At 42.2% G+C, this 21,630-nt stretch overlaps 1 protein-coding gene across 6 annotated transcripts; it reads left to right on the top strand.

Annotated features, from left to right (window-relative positions):
* The first annotated feature begins 1,776 nt into the window (after positions 1-1,776).
* LOC118413966 (ras-related and estrogen-regulated growth inhibitor-like) lies at positions 1,777-20,949 on the top strand. 6 transcript variants are annotated; one of them, XM_035817650.1, is made up of 5 exons: positions 1,777-2,114; positions 13,883-13,976; positions 15,765-15,821; positions 19,759-19,841; positions 20,115-20,949. In XM_035817650.1, the coding sequence occupies exons 1-5, from the start codon at positions 2,082-2,084 to the stop codon at positions 20,520-20,522; spliced, it is 675 nt and encodes a 224-aa protein (XP_035673543.1). In that variant the 5' UTR covers positions 1,777-2,081; the 3' UTR covers positions 20,523-20,949. The 6 variants fall into 6 exon arrangements, with proteins under 6 accessions (XP_035673543.1, XP_035673544.1, XP_035673547.1 ...); XM_035817651.1 differs by lacking the exon at positions 1,777-2,114 and adding an exon at positions 4,710-5,026; XM_035817654.1 differs by lacking the exon at positions 1,777-2,114 and adding an exon at positions 7,051-7,163.
* Positions 20,950-21,630: the final 681 nt, after the last annotated feature.

Below are 21,630 nucleotides of genomic sequence, written 5' to 3'. Positions count from 1 at the left end.
GTAGTGCATCGTACGATGAGGTCATTAGAGCGTATTTGCGTCAATCGCAGGTAAATCATAGTAAATCGGGGAGCCTCCTATGACGAAAATAGGACTGAAATGGATTTTGAACATGTTCAAAATTTCGCTATCGTCGTAAGATTTTATTTGCCCCCAAAGCAGACTTCATTACGGCAATTTTTGTCTACTGATGAGGTTTTAGATTTATGAATTTTTAGCATGTTGTGATGGTTTCAGTGTTCCCTGATATTGTCGATATTGACGAAAAGGGAAAATATATCAGTCGCAACTGCCACAATCGCAACCAGAGAACAGCGCGCCCCGCACAGGTGATGCAGACAATTGTTTGATCGCTTCATGCACGTGAGTTGATAATTAGATCAAATCTCAGCTCTCGTCGGTCTTGGGTCAGTTTACCATAATCGTAATAATCATGGGGACAACTCAAACGTAAAGGCAGGCTCTATGAGTCGGAAATATATATGATATAATGCTTATGATATGATTTTTGTATGATGGCATCTTTTTGTTGATAGCATATCATGATACAATATTCGAAAGAGCCTGACACGTAGAGCAGGCCGAGATAACCATACCAGTACTCACGCTTGATTTGAACTTTTGCTTGTAATACTCTTGTTATCATGGTCTTTTTTAATCTATTTTTACAGTTAAAAATATTATAGGAAGGTATTCAACAGCTATGTCCACATTTTGATGGTTAAAGAAGCACAAAAACGGTCAGACGGCTATACAGAAGAGACACAAGTGAAAAATCGTGCGACGCTGGAAAAATTTTGAACATCATCCGATGCTCTGCGATGCTCTGCGATGGCTGATTTTGCTTACGATTTAGCTGCGATCCACTGTGATCATCGTGCGATAGGCGTAATATGCCATCGCAAGGACGTCGTACGATTCTTGTGACCGGGGCTTAAAATACACTCCACTGAAGTCCGGTAATCCTTTGGTAGCTACGGTAGCGTGATACAGAATTACAGCACATTATTTGGTACAAATGTATGGCCAAAGATCCTGCTGTCATATAGAGTCCTGCTGGATGTCACCTTATCAGTCTGATCTCCATTATCTGGTCAGGTCGCCATAATGAGACTTATCAAAACAAGATATTAATAGGTTGTTATAAAAAGATCCTTTCTATGGCTATTGTTAGAAAAGGACCTTCCGACAGGGAAACAAAGGTCACTTCGTCAGCTGCCCCCTTCCCACCATTCTCCGACCGACTCTCCGTAACTCGGGGGTAATGTTACACCCAGGGCGCTCTGACACCGTTTTACCATTACGGACTGTCAACGTAATCCAGATCTATTGCACTGGCCGGCTTCCGCTATTTAAGTCCTACCTTTTGTCACCCTCACAGGTCCCAACAAAGCTATGTTTGTTTGCCCACCTGTTGAAACGTAAGGAAATCACGTTTCCCTTGATACAGAGTCCCGGATGGAGGGCAGGCTATTAAGTCGGACAAGGCACAGTCCACTTGTATGACATATAGGGACCAAGCCAAAGTTTTTGTTTAGCGAATATAAACTGAATAAGACAACTTAATTATCAGAGAGACAACATTTTTAGTGTCCTCTTTAACTATTATGTACACCGTGTATATACCGTGTATATGATCGTTATGTGACGTACCGAGGCTGATTAAAGTTATGTCTTGTATAAATTACCCCTTGCAACTGGAGTGGAATAATCCGAAAGAGTAATAGCTGTATATTTATCAGGGTAGAAAAATAGTTCTTATTTACATAGTGCAGACCTTTGCATTGTTGGCAGACAAGGTGTCAAAGTGAATGCAGTAATTTATCGTCATTTAGTCTGGAGTTCATATGTAAAAGCATCACGCTGAACGGGTCACTGAGTAATGTAGACTTTGGAATCCGGCGGTTAGGGCAGCGGCTTTCATGCCTCTGCGTACCTGTGTGAGGCTGAATATCGTCTGGATCCGGCAACGTTGACTCTGCAGAGCCACGTTTGATTTGTAGAGTTCACAGACATACCTCCCGTACCTGGATATCAAGCAGTGCATCTAGTGAAAATTTGTCGGACATCGGAGATCAACAATGGATGACCCTTTTGAGAGTACAAGAACGAAGGTAATTAAAAATGTTTAGTACAATTTCTAACACAATATGTATGTATGTATAGTTGCTACAAAGAGTCACAACATTTCATGGGCCACAATTCAACACTTCTTAACAGCACATATATATTTCTAACCAAATTAACCATAGCTAGCGATGTCCTACTGATGCCAGGGTCGAATACAAAACCCAGGGTAACATGTTACCCATTTCTATAGTTTTATGATATCTGAACGTATTTTCAGTAACGTTGCTAACTAGTAATGGGTAGATCTTTAGAAATTTATCATTATGATAATGATATTGCTATGAGAATTACAGTATAGGTTGTTACTCGCTGAGCCCGGATCTACTATTAATGTCAATCTAGTTTTTATAAGTCACACATGGCTTAAGTAGCCTCTATAAAATACCTAAAGGAGGGGTGATATTTCCTACTACAACCCAAAACAATGAGATGATTGTAAATCGATGTTAACACGATCGATCTACATTCAGTGTACATCAACATGGTTCACTTCCAACGTATCCTATGGCAAATTAATTAGCACAGCTCAGAAGATAGCCGTGCTGTTCAAATTTGCTGAAAGATGTAAGCATCACGCCTTCAAAGTTGCCTGACAGTTCAACAATAGTATATCTGACCAACGGACACCGGTGTGAAGCGGAGCGTGTCGTCTTTTGTCAGCTCGACTGACAAAACATCAAAGAAGTACCTGCTAAACAGGCGTTCTATGCACAACTCTGTAATTGAGTATAAGTACAAAATAAATAACCCGCTTTGAAGTAATATTAAAATGGTATGGGTCACCTTTGAAGACTGTCCGGCACTCTAAGTTGTCAAAGGTTCGTGACAGTGCGCCTTCTTACGTTCACGAATCATAAAAGCTGGAATTATGATTAGCGCATTCATAAATGTGTGCTCTTTTATGGTGTCTTGCAATAGGTCAGGATAGAAATCTTTGGTATAACGTTACATTATTTCATTTGACAACACTATCCATCTATTATGAGCTTTTTTATGTGCGTAATAAACAGCACAGAAAACGGGAGGCACACGCCATAGTAACTGGGTGAGAGTTTATCTGGCACTGCGTATTATGTTTGTCTTGTATGTCCTTCGCATGTACATTAGAATGTCAATAGTTCACGTACATGGACACGTACATGCAGCTATTTTGGAGGCACAACTTGTGGTCTAAATCCTGGCCCAGTTCCGACGATAAGGTTATGTTTTGATTATCTATTGATTCGAACTATCGGTAAGTCCGGCCAGAGGAAACCTTGCGGTGGTCCTTTTATACAAAATCCGTAATTTAGGTCATTCGTATTATGACTTAGGCAGATATTCGTATACATAAGTCAGATATTTCTATACGTCCATCAGCAGCAGCATCATAAGTCTATGCTGTAGTCATGTGTTTCATTGTTGCATTAATAGGTCAAGAAGAAAAAAAATATGCTGTCCAAGATTTCGCGTTATTTTTTCATATGCTTCCAAGTATTTGTTAAGACATAAGATGTGCTGCGCTCCTGGAGGTTTTCTATCAGTAAACAGTATTTCTGGCAGGCGTCCAGGTCTCGTGTCTTTAAGCCAACATACAAACGAATCAACAGAGCTCACAGTGATAAGAACCCAGATCGATCTTCTCACGTTTCATTCGCAAACAATGTCACTCCTTCTTATCTCCTAATTCAAACTGCTCTGTACGAGTTTACACGAGAATGCTTTTACAACGACCATTTTCGCGATCACACGATAACTTGTGTGCACAACAACTTGATTGCGGTCAAGGCGCTGAAGGTATTCACGATTGTTGGTAACCCTATCCGTCTATCATGTGCCAAGCTAAACCACTAGTTGAGCCATTAGTTGGGCTATTTGACAACACACAAAGAATGTGTTGGTCGCAAATGACTTGTAAATGGCCTGTACGATAAGAAAGGGTTGATTAGAGAAAAAGAAGGTCTGTTCGCAAGGCCGGTGCAGGTGACCTAAATTTCGCCAGGGGGCAACATGATTCTAAGGCTACAGCCACTGGTTTCTCTGCGGTCTCTGTGTTTTTCTCGGAAAGTTATGCAGACAATGTCGTCTACAACAACACCGTAAACGGTAAAGCCTTCAACCAAACATCCTAGCGTGTAAAATACGTGATCTGGTATCAGAACCTTGAGGATAAAGACGGGTGCCGGCGGGTAAATCAAAATGGGAAACAGGTCCTAATAGCCAACATTTTCATATGATGTAACCACGGCGGTATTTTGTTGTCATTTTACAGATGACTTGTTGTCTGTGATCATGCATGGGTATAGAGTTTTGCCGCATTTAGACTATGACTTAAAATCAAAATACAAAAGAAGCATGGTGTTTCTGTGCATTGCAATAGAGCATGTTATGATGAATAGAGCGTTAGCATAGCTTAGAAAGGGTGCCGAATTTTGCCTGAAGCGTTCCCGATGGAATATCTGTTCGCGTGCAAGGGGAAGTCATTGGAAATTGCCAAAATATCCTTGCCGCTGGGGACTAAAGCGTAGGTCACGTTCAAAGACGTCCCGAAACATTACAACCTTAAATCAGTGCAGAACTCTCAATTGGCCGTGTAATCGCCAGATAACATGGTGTCGCTCCTAACCGCAGTTTATCTGTGAAAATTCGTAAGGTAAACCCGGTAAGGGTTGAGCCATGTCTTAGCTTATTTTCACACATACCCGTCTGACATCTCTGGCGTAACAATGACGGGCCGGAACCAGAAAAGTTTATTTGGTTTGTGGGGGCAGAGAGTTCACAGATGATTACGCCGACATTGTGTGGACGGTAGATCTAACTGTACGTGGTACATCGTCGTGAAGAGTGCATGTAGTCTCCGGGACCAGGTGGGCAGAACCCACAAGGCGCCTTTGTGGTAGCATTTCCGAGAATGCAGGTAATCTAATTAACGTTACGTTATCGTACAATAGCTCCATAGCTTAATTATTCTAGCTGTATGTATATCCCGTGGATTTTTTTCCGCCACAAAATCTCCCTCATGCAAAGACTACGATGTGATTTGGTTATGGCGGTTGTTACAAGGTCTCACATAGTGCGGACCTATTATACAAATATTACATAACGTCTCGCCTGTTTCTTTTCCAAACAACGTCCTACTATCGGTTATTCCATCTGCACGTAAGAATCTAAGAAATTAAACTGGTACTCACGACTAGTTTGCTGCTGGCAAGAAGCTTTCATATAGTAGTTTCCGTCTACAAGTATATCTATAGAGATATCGTTGGGAATAGCTTTAGCCCATTCTTCTGTCGTCTTGATAAAATGTCCGTACTATCTCCCTACCTTTGATATCGGAGCTTTGCTGTTTTAGATGACATTATTCTGATGCAAATTGGTGTGGAGGTTATGGTACGTCTGTATTCCTACAACAGCGCCATTAATGTGAATAGTGTGGCTGATTTGGATGTGTATGTCTTCATTATGAAGCTACTATTACAAAATCGCCCCTGGAAAAGTGTTGAGTAAAGCTTGTCGGTTGAACATTGCTGTATTAACACAGTGTGTACTGTCTTCGAACAGCGTGCACGTGCCGTGCAGTTTTCTATGGAGGAGTGTGCATGTAAAGAAGATGGAGTGTGTTGGCTGTGTGTTTGTGTGCCTAGGAATCAGAAAGAGCTGTGAAGAGATTCTTATGATGGTATGTTAGTAAAAGTTTTCAAAATATAGTATGTGCCCCTGATTTTTTTTACATGATACTGCATGAGGACGCCCGGTTTTGATGTCTCGTGTTTTTGGACAGGACATTCTATGGTCGAGATTTTCACAGTGGTGCATAGCTTTTCTCAACATGGTTCTCCTCAGACCTTGACAGTTTTTGACACAGTGGACAATTATTTGTCAGACTAGTCAACCCTACATTGCAAACATCACTTTGCTGTGTGTGGCCTAATGGGGAATCGGACAGACGGTTTGGACAGTTCATGCTAAGTGAAAGCTGCTGTTTTTGGAAATTGAATCCACCTTCACCTTCTAGAGCAAGTATTTCTTATGTTTAGTCGTTCACATTTCCTTAGTAGGAAAACAGACATCATTCAACAAGTTGTCGATCAAGTTGTAAGTATGTATAACAGAGGTGACTTCAGAGGTGTGAACGAAGCCATTTCCATCTATAACCAGGGGCAATTTAGCCGTACTTCAACCGAGACGGGAGCTGATACCAACTGACTGGGCATTGTGACCCGTTGTTGACGTTTCATTCAGGTCACTTGACATACCCTTTAGATCAGATGAAAACTGATAAAATATATAAAACGAATACAGTACATTACGTTGAAATGAAGACTGAGAGACTTTTTGAGACTTTATTTGAAAATCCATTAGTGACGTGCCTCCCTGTAATGAAGTGATGATATTTTCTTAAGAAATAACTCAAACAAATTGTACACTTGCTTTGATGCATTCTCTTAACAACCTTGCCGTCACTTAAAAAAACATTGTCCTGCCGAGCCCTTATATATGTGATAGTCCAGTGCGTTTGGCAGCAAACCGCATCGATTGGGGCAGCACAGCACAGAATAGGTCAAGTTTTGCTGATCTAATTAACTAATTTTACCAACTTACGGGGGTTAACTATGCAATAATCCTAGCAAGACATGGGTTGGAATAGGCTATAAAATACCATCCATGTATTTTAGTGAGAATAAAAAACTCTCGGTTAAATGTCTGAAAACGTAGAGCCGGTACCTTTAAAAAGACACGCCGTCGCATTGAAAGCTTAATGCTTCGCTACGCAAGGAATATCTACCTGACGCGCCCAGCTGAGCTCTCTGCAAATATAGCCTCAGGTGGCAAATGGTCTGTGTTTCCTTCTGACGTCATCACCAAGGAGACCGTAACCAATTCTGTCGTCTGCAGACGCCATCATGACGTAGGTGGTGGAGAAAAAAGAACAATCAATTCCTGGTAGGATTGAGAGGCGAGACATTGTAAAGTACGACGCTTAGAAAAACCTCAGCGCGGCTACGTTCTCCATATTTTTGTTGGCACATTTTAGACGACATCTAGGAGCTAAGGTATGTCAATTGCAGTATTGCTTTTAGTAAGAATAGGAATCATGGCAAATGACGTCTCTCGGGTGGTGCTCCCGGTGATAAAATTCGTGAAATACGAACATTTCTAAAATACGCCATTTTCGGCTATCCACTGCCTAGAATCAAATTATATTTTCTATTGAACAAATCTATAGCTAGCTTCAAGATATTGATTTTTATAAAATTAGGAAGACAAATCTTTGAAAGAAAGGAGCTACAAAATTTTAGCTATTACAAGATAGAATCTGCGATTTTCCCACAGTGATTAAGGCTACCATATTGTTTCTTTCCCAGGTGCTCTAGATATTTCCTTTTCTAATTTGTTCCTGGCTTAATAGTTTATAAACGATATCCGCAGGATTACAGTCATGATTTATCTCGAATTTTAGAAATATATTTTGGTTGGATTACCTTATCCCTGGTAAAGGTTAGTGCATGTAGCATGACTATATATGTACGTATGGTAACCATATATCTCCAGCCTTTCGTCACGGGTCATTAACCTCTCTTGACACTGCGGACCTTTCCTCAGATCCGACTAGACCCTAACCGGTTCCAGGTAACTGTATCTGTTGATGGAATAAGTCTGAGAGCGATGGACTCGCTCAAGGAAATGGTTCTGTACGCCCTTCATAACCCCTTTTCTTCCATTCATTAGTCTCATCAACACAAGCGTGAAGACTCCCTAACAACGTAACATTTGGTCATTGCTATTGATACAGAAAATGTCATACTTAAGAGGGTGAAACATGACGTCTGAAAAAGTGTGCCATTCCAGTGTATATCTGTACTGTTTGTGGATCTGGTCCATTCATGGATTAGCGACCAACCTTGAAAGTGCGACACGACAAACACATCAACACGACCTTATCCCACGTGCTTTATTAGCCGTGTGTGTACAAAACAGGAGATGGTGTATTCACTAACTACTAGCTTTGCTATAAGGATACACCAACAACAAAGGTGGCCGTCTTTTACCATTCCTGATATGTACTCATGCATACTATTTCGCCAGTCTTTATCCTGCAACCAAGGATTTTTGCGCTTCCAAAATATAGGCTGTCATACTCTTCCTCGTTTTGGGGGGTAAGATTTGTTAGCATTCCATTCATTTCATTTCATTCATTCCCTTCTCATTTAAAGTTGGGGGTATCCCAAAAAGTGTGCTTAATAGTTGGAAGTGAGTTTCTTTTCTCCATCTAGAGCGCTCTCTTCATGTGCTACCTTGGCACTACATTGTATCTAGATACCAGTACTACCAATCAAAAAGTATCGAGAGTGACGTAAGCTACAGTAACCCAATGTCATGACGCCACAGGGAAGTACAAATGTTGTAACAATTTAAAAGAAAGTGCGTACTCGCTGATAGAGTTTGACAAAGATGTCTCAACCGGTTCAGGAGTAAATCTAGATATCTAGATGTATTCAGACATGAGGTCGGTACCGGTATCACGGGCGGGGCAGTCTGCCATTACGTCCTGGCGGCGCCATGAGTTTTACGGTCTACTGAGGATTTGTGGATTCCGCACTTGGGTTTAACTTAACGGTGAGAGGCGTTGAGTTTCAGCAGCATTCTAGTCACACAGTGATATTATGTGTTAACTCTCACTGGAGAATAGGATGAGTCGATGAACTTGCGGCACATTCCACTAGACGCAGACCGCGACGCGACGTCGCTGTGACCTAATTAACGTTCTCTCTCTCTCTCTCTCTCTCTCTCTCTATATATATATATATAGAGAGAGAGAGAGAGAGAGAGAGAGAAGAAGAAGAAGAAGAGACAGAATTCGCTGTCAGAACGTCGCTGTTAGAATGTCACGGGGCGGCCACTGCAAAGTCGCCACTCTAGTGGGATGGGGTGTAACACACTGTAGGGTGTAACATTGCTACTGCACACTTGTCTTCTTTCGTTGAGGCATGCGCACTGTACACCTACGTACATGTACAAACATGGATGTCCCTAATTAGTTGAAAATATATCAATCTGGATTCGAAGTCATTCCTTTTCTCGCGCTATGTATTATAGCCATTGTGATTTTACTCCATCTCGCACTATGAAGGACAGACGGACGCGAATCCGCCCACTCGCGCTCCCGGTAGTCAATTTATTGATTTCGCTAAAAGGGAATTCTAAATTGGTCTGCAGTGGAAGGCGATTTCTCTGGGCGTCCAAATTAGTCTCAGGTCAGGACACAAACCACACACTCTGGTCCTGTCCGTCACACGCATGGCCTTGACGGTGTCTGTCCTTACCTACAATACGTGCCGCGACCTCTGCAGCAATAAGCAAAGCACGTCTTATCTAACGTTACAGATAATGTAATCTCATCGAAATTCCTGCCAGTCGTCTGTTCATCGCCATTTTGAATAACTGCCAAACGATGGCGACTACAGAGCCGAGTGGAACTCAGATGTGGCGATAGTCGTTGTTAACGGCCTGTTTATGAGATGGATACTCCAGATAACTTTAACGAGGTAATTAGATTACCTTGGAATTTGAAACTTAACGCCATGAGCTTGAACTTGGCTGACAGACATGTATTTTTATCTGTTTTCTTAAGTCATCATTTGGCCCTTTTTAAACAAATGAATCGAGGATTTCCTGATCCTGAACGAAGTACTACTGGCAGGCGGTGTGCTCAGCTGGAAGGGTGGGAGTGTGGTATCGTCTGCTTCCTCCTCCCTAATGTTAATATTCAATGGGTATAGACCTCTTTTTTTTTGCCTGAAAAAAGGCTGCCAAACATTAACGGGTAAACAAATGTAATTTTCTCTCTATATATATGTAGTTGGCCCAATCCTCTAAAAAATTACATGTATCATCCTGTTTTGCTAATTGGCAATTGTTAGTATTTATAATGGGTACAGATCTCTTTGCTGCCTCAAAAAAAGTTGCGATACGGGTAAAGAATGTAGCTCTATAGGTGACCCAATCCTCTTGGAAATTATACGCATCACCCTATTTTGCCAATTGGATATTAAGTTAATTCCATGGTGAGAGTGCGAAAACGAAGGACTAGCTTTAAGAACATTTTTCAGCAAGCTAAGTCTGGAAGAGCCTTACATTGACTCCCCGCTGCCTACACCTGTCGGAGCGTGTAAGAATTACCACTTGGAGGTGTCAGCACCTTATCTGTTACAAATGGCCAGGTCTGGCCCCGTCTCTGACGTGACAGTGCGCAGCTTGTACCCATCAGTTTGCATCAACACTGGCCAGGCAGGTTCAAGGTTCACGGCCTCCTCAGCCTGCTGCGGTCTACATACATCTGGGCGTACATTGCTGAGGATTGGATTACCCTAAAATGAATGTTTCGTGAAAAAACAAAAGTTCCTTACTGACTATATTAAGTTGTATTTTACCCAATGTTCCTTGCATAGCTGGCTTTAAAGTGCTGTTCACGTGTTTGTACCCTGAAGGATCCCAATAAGAATAAATTTTTCCTGGACTGCCGAAACTACACACCTATATCAATTATTTAAAGACGGGACTTTTGTCACTAAAAACTTCAGACATTCCAATAACCTAATACTGCTTCTTTATTTTACGCATCTATCAATCAACACTTCCATTATTCATAAATCTGGTCACAGTCAGATGTTCGCCGAAACAAATCATCCGTGGGTAAAACATACATGATGGTTTATTATGTCAATTCCTAACAAAAACATGGATCTCACGCCTGACATATGGAATACGTATTTAGACCACCGAACGGCTAGGGCCATCTGATTGACGTTTCTTCGCATATCAGTCATATCTAGGGATATTTTATTGTTAATATTTATCAACGGCATGGGTTCCTTACGCTAGGTTTGACTGAAAGATAACAGGACTTACGTACTTTTCATGTACGTTTCATTCTTCCTTTATGTCAAGTTCAGGTGTATCCACTATGTCGGCTAGTTTCTTTCAGGAACTGCACTCTGTACTTTTTTCCGAAGCCTTCACCCGGGCTTAACGTTAGCCAATTGAAATGTTATTTTGCCTTATGATATTTCCTTTTGATGATTCCTTCGCACTTACTACTATTTCTTTCGCACAGATCGTGACCAGTCAGTACTGACACATGTCCTACATGTATAAAGCAAGTCTGCAATAGGTACCACGTCTATGTAATTATAGTCGGTCTCTTACAGCAACCTCGATCGTATTTATACTATACCACATCTACGTCCTCAGAATATCAATCAAGATACGTCGAATACCTATTCACCCGTAAAACGCAGGCAGCCGCCCGGCAGAAGGCCTTTTATTGCCGCGGCTTCAAAAAAAAGATTGCAATTTGGCGTGAAATTTTCCAGCGTACAAAGGGCGTTGTAAAGGGCGCTAGGTTCAAGTAGTGAGTGAGTACACGAGCGCGGAACACACGCATTCAATACAGGAACTACTCGAGTTTTATTCCCAGAACGATGGGCACTGGGCTCTTTTCTTTTGGAGGGAGAGTGTGTGCACTCGAAGCTCTCCGTGGCTAATACCTGAAGACAAACTGGTGGAACGGTATTTCTGCTGAATTTGGACTCGGGAGTTCACCAAATACAAAGGATATCTACGTGCTGACTTTGTGCCCTGGTGATAAAGCCTGGAGGCCAAGCCTTGAGGAGTCGAGAGGACGGCAACATTTCCAAAGGTCACAGGCATTATCGACGGTTGTTTGAGGACGGATTTCAAAGGTGAAGTAGTCTTCTGTTTTTGCAGAAAAATCCTCTAGAATTGTTTATTCTATCGAACAATTCAAATGTTGCATTTGCCTCCAAGGGTTTGGTGCTTTTATCGTCTGCAGAGAGGGCAGCTGATCCTGTCAGGGAGTATGTAGGGAGTCGGAAATTGATTTGGTGGGCGGGCCTCTAACGTCGAGGGCGCCGGAGAGTTGGGTCAAAACCGCGGCCCCGCCTTCCCGCTCTGTCTGAATTCAATGTGTCGTCTGCAGCCCCATGTTTTGACCAGCGGGTTTAGCTCAGATAAACTCTCAAATCAGCAGGAGACCATTCACCAAAGAAAACAGGGTCAAGTTAAATAAACCTGAGGTAAATCCATAAGTTATAGATTTTTGTCGCATATTCAAGACCAGTACTCAATACAAACCATTCTTTGTAGTACACCATGCCCTCTAATTGACCGTGGACAAGATATCTTCTGCTGTTCTTTGTAACTGATTACAATGCACGGTGTAGTAAATATAGAGCAGTGTTTGTTGTTATAGGGCCATGTAATGGCCGAAGTGTAGCTAGGTCTCTGACTGACCTAGCAGTTCTTTCAAACCTACATTTGTATGGGTACATAATTAATCACGTCACATTTTTGTGTGTTTATAAGTCGGACGGCATGATTAAGTGCACATGAACTATATTTGCATCTGTGGTTTGCTGAGCTACGCTCTAACACCACACACTGTACCGGTTTTACTTTGCAGGGAATTACCTCATCAAAAAAGTCTGCCCTTTACTGAATGCATCATTTTCAAAATTTACGATGATTTTGTGTGTAATATATTATCGAATCCTGAGAATGTCGTACGTAGGACCATACCCGGTGGTATATGGTCATCAGTTGTCCTCCGGCCTTGGCCATCACAGTTCACGTCTGGTTCGTGTTAGCATGGTATCTAGTTAACGACCAATTTTACTGGGCCAGGGGAGTTTTATTTTTAACGACTATTTTCTTCTTCTGGGGATGATCCAATAGTTGTTATGGTCTTTTTGAACTTATATTTCGCTTATTTGCCAGAAACATATGCTTCGGTAGCTAAAACATACCGCCATCTATCTTTCTATTCACACCCTCCTCTACAGTACAGCCTTTTCCAGTGCAGCTTTTTTTTTAATCTCTATATATTTTGTTTCTATTCTGTATCGTATAGAAACACTGTGGGAGACTGTTGACCCGTATGGCCGTTTAACACTCCACAAAATAGCTTAAAGAAGGACTAACCTTTCCCTTAGTTTTATTGGGTCACTTTCTGTACTTCCATTCTGTTGCGTTCTGCCATAACTCTTCAGTCCAACAAGGCATGAAAGTACAATTGTAAGATCAGAGGCCGGGAGAAGTAGAACCATCTGTGTGTGTGGATGTGTGCTGGATGCCTGCCACTTGTCATGGCGACCGACGTGACACTCTGTAAGCAGCCCTGGCTATAGATCATGTACTTAGCACAACGTAGCCTCCGTGAGAACACGATCAGGACCGACGTTTCGGCGCTGATGTCTAATCTCTAGCTAGATGCGCTGTCTGTCAAGTTTGAAGTTCTGGAGTTGTGACCTTGGCGTTCAGTCCCGCTCATCCGATGAACAACACAGGGAAGGCGAGACGAGAGGAAGAGCAGCACGGAGAAGGGGTAGGATCTTTGGACAACCACCGTCACCCCTCCCTATGTACCCTCCCCTCCTCTGTTCAGCAGAGTCCCCTCAACTACCTCCCCGTTCTGTTCTGAAGGCTTGTTGTGCTGCTATCTATCCGGGACACTGTTCTGATATCTAAGGCGATCTCATGTCGATGGATTAGCGCATTTGTCAGCGACATTTCCACATGTTGTTGTTCTAAATGGAGTCCCCTGAAACCTGGTGACGTGCGGACGGCCCGAGTGGGGAGAGGGGGTGTGGCAAACAAGCAGATGAACTTAGCCTGAACTTGGAAGTTTACATCATCGAAATGTTGATGTTGTTGATAGTTGAAAGGTGTTCTTCATGCTTTTCCTGTTTTTCAGGGGTCTAAAAGTAAGATGAACCGGCGAGGCTCGGACTGCAAGGCTACCGAAGCGAAGCTGGTTGTGTCGGGGAAGATGGGAGTGGGCAAATCAGGTCAGTAAATCTTCGCTGCTTGTGTAGGTAGGGCCCTGGAGGTCGGGATAACGACATCAAACTGTCGATTATATGTGACTGAGCGCCATTAAATGTCTCGATATACAAACTGTTCTGGGGCAAGTTGCCAACGATCAACAGGAACATTGTTATTATCAACTTCATTGCTCTAGACCAGTAGCAACATCATTTCTAGAAGTAGAGACCACGAATTGTTATATTTGACTATTTGCTGAGTAAAGAGCAACATTTTAGCATCCATTCTGCGCTTATTCAGTCAAGGAAAATGTTGTCTCGGTATAGCTGTTCTTTTATTTATTTACCAAATACGAATACCAACATTAGTAATACTGTCACATTTCTACCCTCCAAGTATACGGAAAAACACTAACCAGAAGAGTAGCCTGTCCGAAAACTAGTCCTAAGTTCGAAGATGTGTCAACACTGCTAACACTGCGACTGTTTATTGCTGTTGGCCGTGAATCTACCACCAGTAGGTCAGTTGTAAGGATCTAAAAGTAAAACGTCCCCTCGAGTAAACCAGGCGGGCAGACGCAGTTAATGCATTTTGTAAGGGCCATTTCATTATCTATGTGCTATTAGATGTCCAGATCTATCATGCCCGGAGTCTGGACTTTCCAACTTCGAACCCGGTCACTTTTATGTTGTCCGAAATCCTGTCATGGTGATTTGAATGAACGTAAATCGTCCCCATAAATCAGTGCAGAGGGAAGACTCCGTGAATCCCTACTGTCTGTACAACAAGACGTCCTACCGAGGCGCAGACGGACACACACCACAGGCACACACACACTGACAGGAACCACTTTGTCCGATAGGAGTGTAAACACTTGAACAGCTAGGATAGACCAGGTAAAGACGGGCTTGTTAAAGATCTCTTCTGCTTGATCCGGTCCGTGCAAATCCAGGGATTAGCCTACTTATAAGGATAACAGGGGGTTTTGTGTATCCTACTTTTGTTGAGGACACTCGCGTATGTGACATTTATACTGACACTGTACTCGCTTCAACGGTTGTGTTATCGCAACGTTTACGCACGTCACTTGAAGCGACTAAAATAGAGCCCTTGTGCATTGTGGATGGGGTGAGGATTTATAACGACCTAACTCGCCATGGAGTGCATTTTGCTATAAGTCTGGCGCCGCGGTTTACTTGTAAGTCAGTAAATCTGCTGGGTTTAATGTATACTTTAAGACGCTTAAGAAAGAATATCAAACAAACGTAACGCAGACACAATGTTTAAAAAGAGGGTCAAAGATGAGGTCTTACAGAAGCCATATCCTCTGCAAACCATGGTAAATCCGGAAGGGATTAATAGACGAAAGAAAACACTTGGGATTTTGGAGTTTTCTTGTGTTGCTCTCTTTGTGCTTCTATTGACATAAAAACACAAAGAAGAATTAGTTGAAGGTTCTTTTTACCTCCGTGAAACGGAGGTTTAGTAGTGACAATCGTTTGGATGTCCGAGAGATGTCTGTAGGTAATGTATCTGGAGAATGCTCGGATGGATTGTTTTGGTATGTGGGTTGGTCGTTGGGATATAACGAAATGCTTTGAATTGTTTTCCCTCTAGCTACCTGTTTGAAGTTGCTTTTAATTTGCAGCTTGGTAAGTTAACACGACCCGTAAAGGATCACTCGGATATTATGATAAAACTAAATGCAGCAACAGTGGCCGTTTTTTTTGTATCAGACTACCTAGCAGTTATCACCCTTGCTTTGAAAAAAACTGACTGTCAATTTCTTTTGTTTGTCTTGTCTTTTACAGCACTTGTCGTCCGATATTTGACGAAGCGGTTTATCTGGGAATACGATCCAACATTAGGTAAGTTTTGTTTGATTAATATGCTGAGAGCAGTTAGAACTAACAAAACCTAAATGAAGGGGTTTGTCAGATTAGTACAAAACCCTTATGTCGATAACGTGCTTTCATAAAGCATTTGTTGAGTAGCATTTATTCAACGTATCTTCGAAAACAAAGAACGTAGCTATATATAGGAGCACTCAAAATATACAATACAGTAAAGCAGTCAGTTTATTTTCTTGATCCGACCAATTGAACTGTTTTTCGTAAGTACATGTATAGGGCACGCCCACTCCATTCAACAACACCTAAATCAGTGCATTTCCGTGGACAATGCGTTTTTGTTGGACCCAACTGTTTCACTTTAACTCCGTCAAATGCCCTTATTACAATGGCCTTCCCCTGCACCTGCTGTCAACACGTTCCGCTTTCCTGACCAATAATAATTACCTTGGTCGCTCCAACTCCCTTACCAATGTGTAAAAGTGGTTCAGATCGAAATGTGATACCGTTTTTGGCGCCTCAGGACGCATTAAGGGCATGTAGGAGGGGCTCCCTTGGTAGGTTTCTGCCCCATTGAGTTGTCAACACTCTGTGGCGACCGTGGTGGGAGCAGAGGTTAAGCTCCGGCTGTTTTCTTTACGCTTTATATTCGTTTTTATCGGGCTTTCTATTTTGTATTGTATCTTGTATTGCCAAACCTAAAAATAATTTGGTTTTGACAATACATTATACGATACAAAATAGAAAGCCCGATGAAAACGACTAAAAAAATTGTTTTACGTTTTTTTTAGTCGTTTTTCATCGGGCTTTCTATAACCTCTGCTTGGAGAGTAGGCGAGGAGGGGGCAAGGTTGCGTGTAGTTTCACGTTTTCTGGGACACCGTCTGTGCTAGCTTGATCATGAATGTTGGAATGAACGTGGGAGGGAGGCAATGGGAATGAGGGTGTGGGAGGGATAAAATGAGGGAGGGTGAGAGCCTTGGAGAAGAAGTCTGACAGTGAGGGGGATGTGTGAGGTAGGGAGTATTACAAGTTCAAGTTGCCCATTGCTAACTGCAAGAATCTACCAACGCTAAAAAAGCTTCATTTTGGCCCAGTGGATTGAAAATGCAGCAATTTCAACTAATCTAGTTTAGCCTGAGGCCCATCCTCCGTTGTAACCGCTGTCGTAATTTTTCTCTTGCTGACGACAACGAAAAGATTGAGACAGCGCGGGGGTTACAATGGGGGGGGGGGGGGGGGGTGCAGGATAAATGTAGTTGTAAAAGAGCATGACTTTGGAGGTGGAGTGAAGAGCTGAAGATGGAAAGAAATGTTGTGTAAGAGACATTGCCGCCGATCGGACAGGGAAGATATTTTATGTCGTTACATGTCGTTGATGGACACCTCCGGTAAGAGTCAGTCGCCCGTGATGCGACCCCGGGTGAAGGCCTTACTGTAGCCTGCTGAAAGTGTGTGCGACTCCGCACGTAGTGCCTCTTGTCCGGCTGATAATCGGCGACAAAATGGCAGAATAGGCTCTAACCTGCAATCCGATTCTTGAAAAATTTGAGGTACTTACCGCTACCAACTGGATTTTCACAACTTATGTTCAACTTTATACAGGCAAGATGGTCCGACAAGTTACTTAGCAGTTTGTGGTGGACCCTAGTTAAAGTGGATAATTCATGACCAGTCAATTACCTAGCTTCAAAAGGCGCGGGCACCATAGTTCACTGTCCTTCAACGTTACGTTATCGGTATCCGACGTGATTTGTTTTGTATACATTTGTCTGACACGTGTTTGTCTCTGACCTTAAAATAACGTACACTGGGCGTAAATTTTGACTGGCAAGTCAGAGTTTGTGTCACTTCTCTGACATCAAGCGGCGGTGAGACGACTAACTGCATAGATAGCGATATAGGAATAGTTTTACTCCATCAGCTTTTCACTTTAAACAACAAACAGAGGGTTGAATCGTTCTAGTTAGGTGACATACTTGTTGATAAGGTACGTTCAGATGCCACTTGTTATGTTCATGTTTGGTGATTCTAAAAGATTGATTTAAAACGTTTGTTCTTTTCAACCTTGACCTTTAACGGAGTATCGGTTCTATAACTTGATGACGCATACTTCGAAGGTCAGTTTTAGTCGTAACAAGGACCTTGGCCGCAACGTCCTGTCAAAATCACACTTTCATAGATTATCTTTCATCTGGAATTCACTATGAGTACCTTTTACTTAACGCATTCCAGGGACTTAGTGAGTTCACAAGTTAAATGGCGTTTGTTGAAGGCAGTTTAGAAAATAGATTCCGTAAGATCCAATCGGAAAGGTTTAGTTCAAGGGAAAAATTGAGCACTTTCAAATCAATTCAATGCCAAAAAAAGAGGAGAGAATTCCTTTGCTTCCACAAGTTCTTCTAAAACGTGACAAAAACGTTCCGTTTTTTGATTCCTCCCAATCATTGCCAATTGCAAATTTCACGGGAAATCCCAGATTAGGTAAGAGTGCAGACATCTGTTCCCCCTCATCCTAGCGGCTCGCACGTTGATGACACGAGCACGTGTGGAGTAATGGAACACAGTCTTATCGGAAGTGCCCGTTTGGACGGTATGTTTAACGTTGACCTTCAGAGCGTCCATCACGCAAGTATAAGCAAAAACTCGCTCCTGTCTTGAAGATGCTTAATTGATGAGAGGAACGAGATGTCGCCAAATTATTTACATCTTCATTCCTCAGTAATCTCACTTTTAGTCCAAGGTAAATGTAAACAGTTTTGAAATTTTCCTTTTTTTCTGTTAGCTAAACTTGAATGCCATTATGAGTGATAGTAGTGCAAAGTCGGTTTCTAAGACTTGAACATCGTCTTCGGGCCTGAGAGGATCTGATATTTTAAAGGACGACAATGAACTTTGGTTGCAATCCGTTAATTTATTACACGCACAACGAAGAGCAGTACAAAACGTGTAGAAATCCCGTTGACATGTATGTGACGTGTTGACACGCAGCAGAGTCTGCCTAATAGAAGTCATACCAAAGGTCACCCCACATGCTCCAGCCACTTCTCCTCTAAACGAGCCCGGTAATTACTCTGATCCCGATAGTTTGTCCCTTTGGAATGTTAATAAGAAGTCAAGCTCAAGGAATGTCTTTTAAGCCCCTTGGTATTCCTTAGGGCTTGTTAAAAGATGACGTATAAAGTCTAACCTTTCTCCTTTCTATAAAGTTACTTCCTAGTCTGTGTAACAAACTCCGCTGTCCAGGGCTGTAACTGGCGGATGTTGGGCGGGCTGCTATAAGCGAGATTTAATCAGGCTAAGTTACTTCCGACACTTTCTTATTCCTGATGACTTTTTATTTACGTACTATACAAACATAAATGAGAGTGAATGAAAAGCACTATCTACATAACAGATCTACTTGAAATTAGTTATTCCTATTGCCAACGAAAATGATTTGTTTAAGGTGATAACAACAGCTGCACGCAGTACAACTACGTTACGTAAAAATTATTTTCTTCAAAATAAAAGTTTGACTCCCGGTAGAAATTAACGGCTGTGCTTAGTCAGCTGGGATAGTGAATTCCGTGTCATGAGTGCTTTACTGGTGACGTCAGGTCTGAGGAGGGATGGGAACGGGACAGGTGCGGGAGATAACAACATCATATGAAGAAACCCTGTTTGATGACATGGCGTTGTTTATTTTCAGTCTGGTGACTTATCTTGATCCCGCTGCTAAAATTAATGTCCGCCTCACGTCCGTCCCTTCGGATGTAGAAAACGTGCACTATGCTATAACTTATGATGATTCTGCTGCTATAACGTTTACGGCGTAGTATATAGAGAAAGTGCAATAAATCTATTGTGTAGAAATAAAATGAAATAAAAAGACAATTTCATGAGTAACTTCATCTCTTGATTCAATTCACGTTTTCTGACAGTTCTTTACGTTATGCCATTTCTGCCATTTCAGAGTCCACGTACCGCCATCAGATTACCATAGAAGACGACGTGATCAATATGGAGATATTGGACACAGCCGGGCAACTTGGGGAAGTAAGTTCATCACTTGTTCATAGCTTTTCATAGCTGACAGCGCCCTCTAGCGTCCCAGTGGACATTAGGAACAATGACCCCGCCCTCCAAATGAAAGCATACAATAGTTGTTGTTGTTGTTGTTGTTGTCTCTCTAACCGAGGAGTTTTTTTTCTCTAACCGCTTCAGGTAACTGGTCTCAGACAGTAGCCTGGAGTGACGACAACCAACGACACAAGACCAAGACAAGGTGATGGGACAGTTAAACATTTCCTTCTGTCTTCTGTTCTACAGGATAGCACAAATCAGTGGGAGGGTCACGTGAGATGGGGAGACGGGTTCCTATTGGTCTACAGCGTGGACGACAGGGAGAGTTTTGAGAACATTGCTCAGCTGAAAAACTTTTTGGATGACATCAAGAAACCCAGAAACGTTTCCATGGTGATGATGGCAAACAAGACGGACTTAGAACGAGAGCGTATCGTCTCTACAGAGGAAGGAGAGAAGCTAGCCCAGGATTTGGCATGTGCGTATTACGAGGGCTCCGCGTTGCTAGGAGACGGAGTTATCAGCGAGGCTTTGGAGGAACTGTGTAGAGAGGTGCGCAGGCGCAAAATGATGGAAGGCAAACAACGCAGACGGAGCTCCTCCCAGCAAGTGAAGCAGGTGTTCAACAGAGTTCTGACAAAAATTTACAGCTAAATACACATACAGAAGTATCCATATATCAAATGCAATATCCCCCCGAATCCCAAAGAAATTCTAGGGAGCTTTTAAATTTGTTATTGTCTTGCGTTATTTTTTATGACCTGCAACTTTTCAAGATTAGATAGAAAGGCAGGGAAAATTATGTAATAATCTAAAATGACTGTTATCAGTGAAATGGTTCATATTGTGCTTTTCGTAAAAAAGATACAACATGTGTACAATGTGTTGACGTTGTCTTTATTTCACAGAAAAAACTTTATCCTGTTTTTAACGGCCTAACTGCAATTATAAGTGTATTGAAGGAGTATGTAAGACCCGACATGGTCTACAACATTTGGTCACACCAGCTTTGATACAAACTTGTTTACCGGCTCTCACTGTTGTGCACGTCATGATGAATAATAAATCTGTACATTCGTGAGACAAGTGCTGTTTTATTGTGTCACCTTACTAGGCTCAAGTGGACTTCAAAAGGTCGAAAAGTCGCACGTAAATCAAGTCTTCTGTTTTCTTTTGGTGCCACGATGACAAGCAAACAATGAAAGAAAGGCTTGAACATTTTTATTGGTACTCATAGCCCGTTAAAATGACATATTTGAAATTTTCCTTTTTTTTTGTTTACGAATGACCGAGAGGCTTGAAAGTTGTTTGCAGTGGAACAATCACTTTCACAAGGCTAGTTTTCTACAACTAGAAAGAAGTGTATCATGGCTATGGCTATAGTTTGGACTCTATTCTGAAAACACAATTTGTAAGAGTGAATACAGGGCCGGGTCGATGGCCGAGTGACCTTTCTCTGAGTTTTTCCAAGTTATCTACTAAAGATAACCTCCGTCAGAACCTTCGACGACAACAGGAAACTTAAAGATAAGCTCAGGCGCTTTAATAGAGGAAACTCGTCTATAATCTGTATCATATCGGAGGTAGCCGGACAACTGTCGATAGCTCATTGTGTCAAACAGACTATGGGCCAACATGTCCGTGCGTAAGCGGTGCGTGATAAACACTGGTACAAACAGGACGTAGTAAAACCAGGGTAATATGTGGTCACCTCACACTAGCGTTGGCACCAATACCTTTGTTGGGATGTCGGATATCTGCT

The sequence above is a fragment of the Branchiostoma floridae genome, chromosome 4 (assembly GCF_000003815.2).
Source record: "Branchiostoma floridae strain S238N-H82 chromosome 4, Bfl_VNyyK, whole genome shotgun sequence".
Classification (NCBI taxonomy): domain Eukaryota; kingdom Metazoa; phylum Chordata; class Leptocardii; order Amphioxiformes; family Branchiostomatidae; genus Branchiostoma; species Branchiostoma floridae.
Note: the sequence above shows the minus strand (reverse complement) of the source record. Positions and strands in the feature narration are given on the sequence as shown.

Coding starts and splice junctions, on each gene's coding strand:
- LOC118413966 (XM_035817649.1), top strand. CDS start 13,463: ATGAACAACACAGGGAAGGCGAGACGAGAGGAAGAGCAGCACGGAGAA. Junction 13,514..13,882: donor AAGAGCAGCACGGAGAAGGG/GTAGGATCTTTG, acceptor CCTGTTTTTCAG/GGGTCTAAAAGTAAGATGAA. Junction 19,842..20,114: donor CAGCCGGGCAACTTGGGGAA/GTAAGTTCATCA, acceptor TCTGTTCTACAG/GATAGCACAAATCAGTGGGA.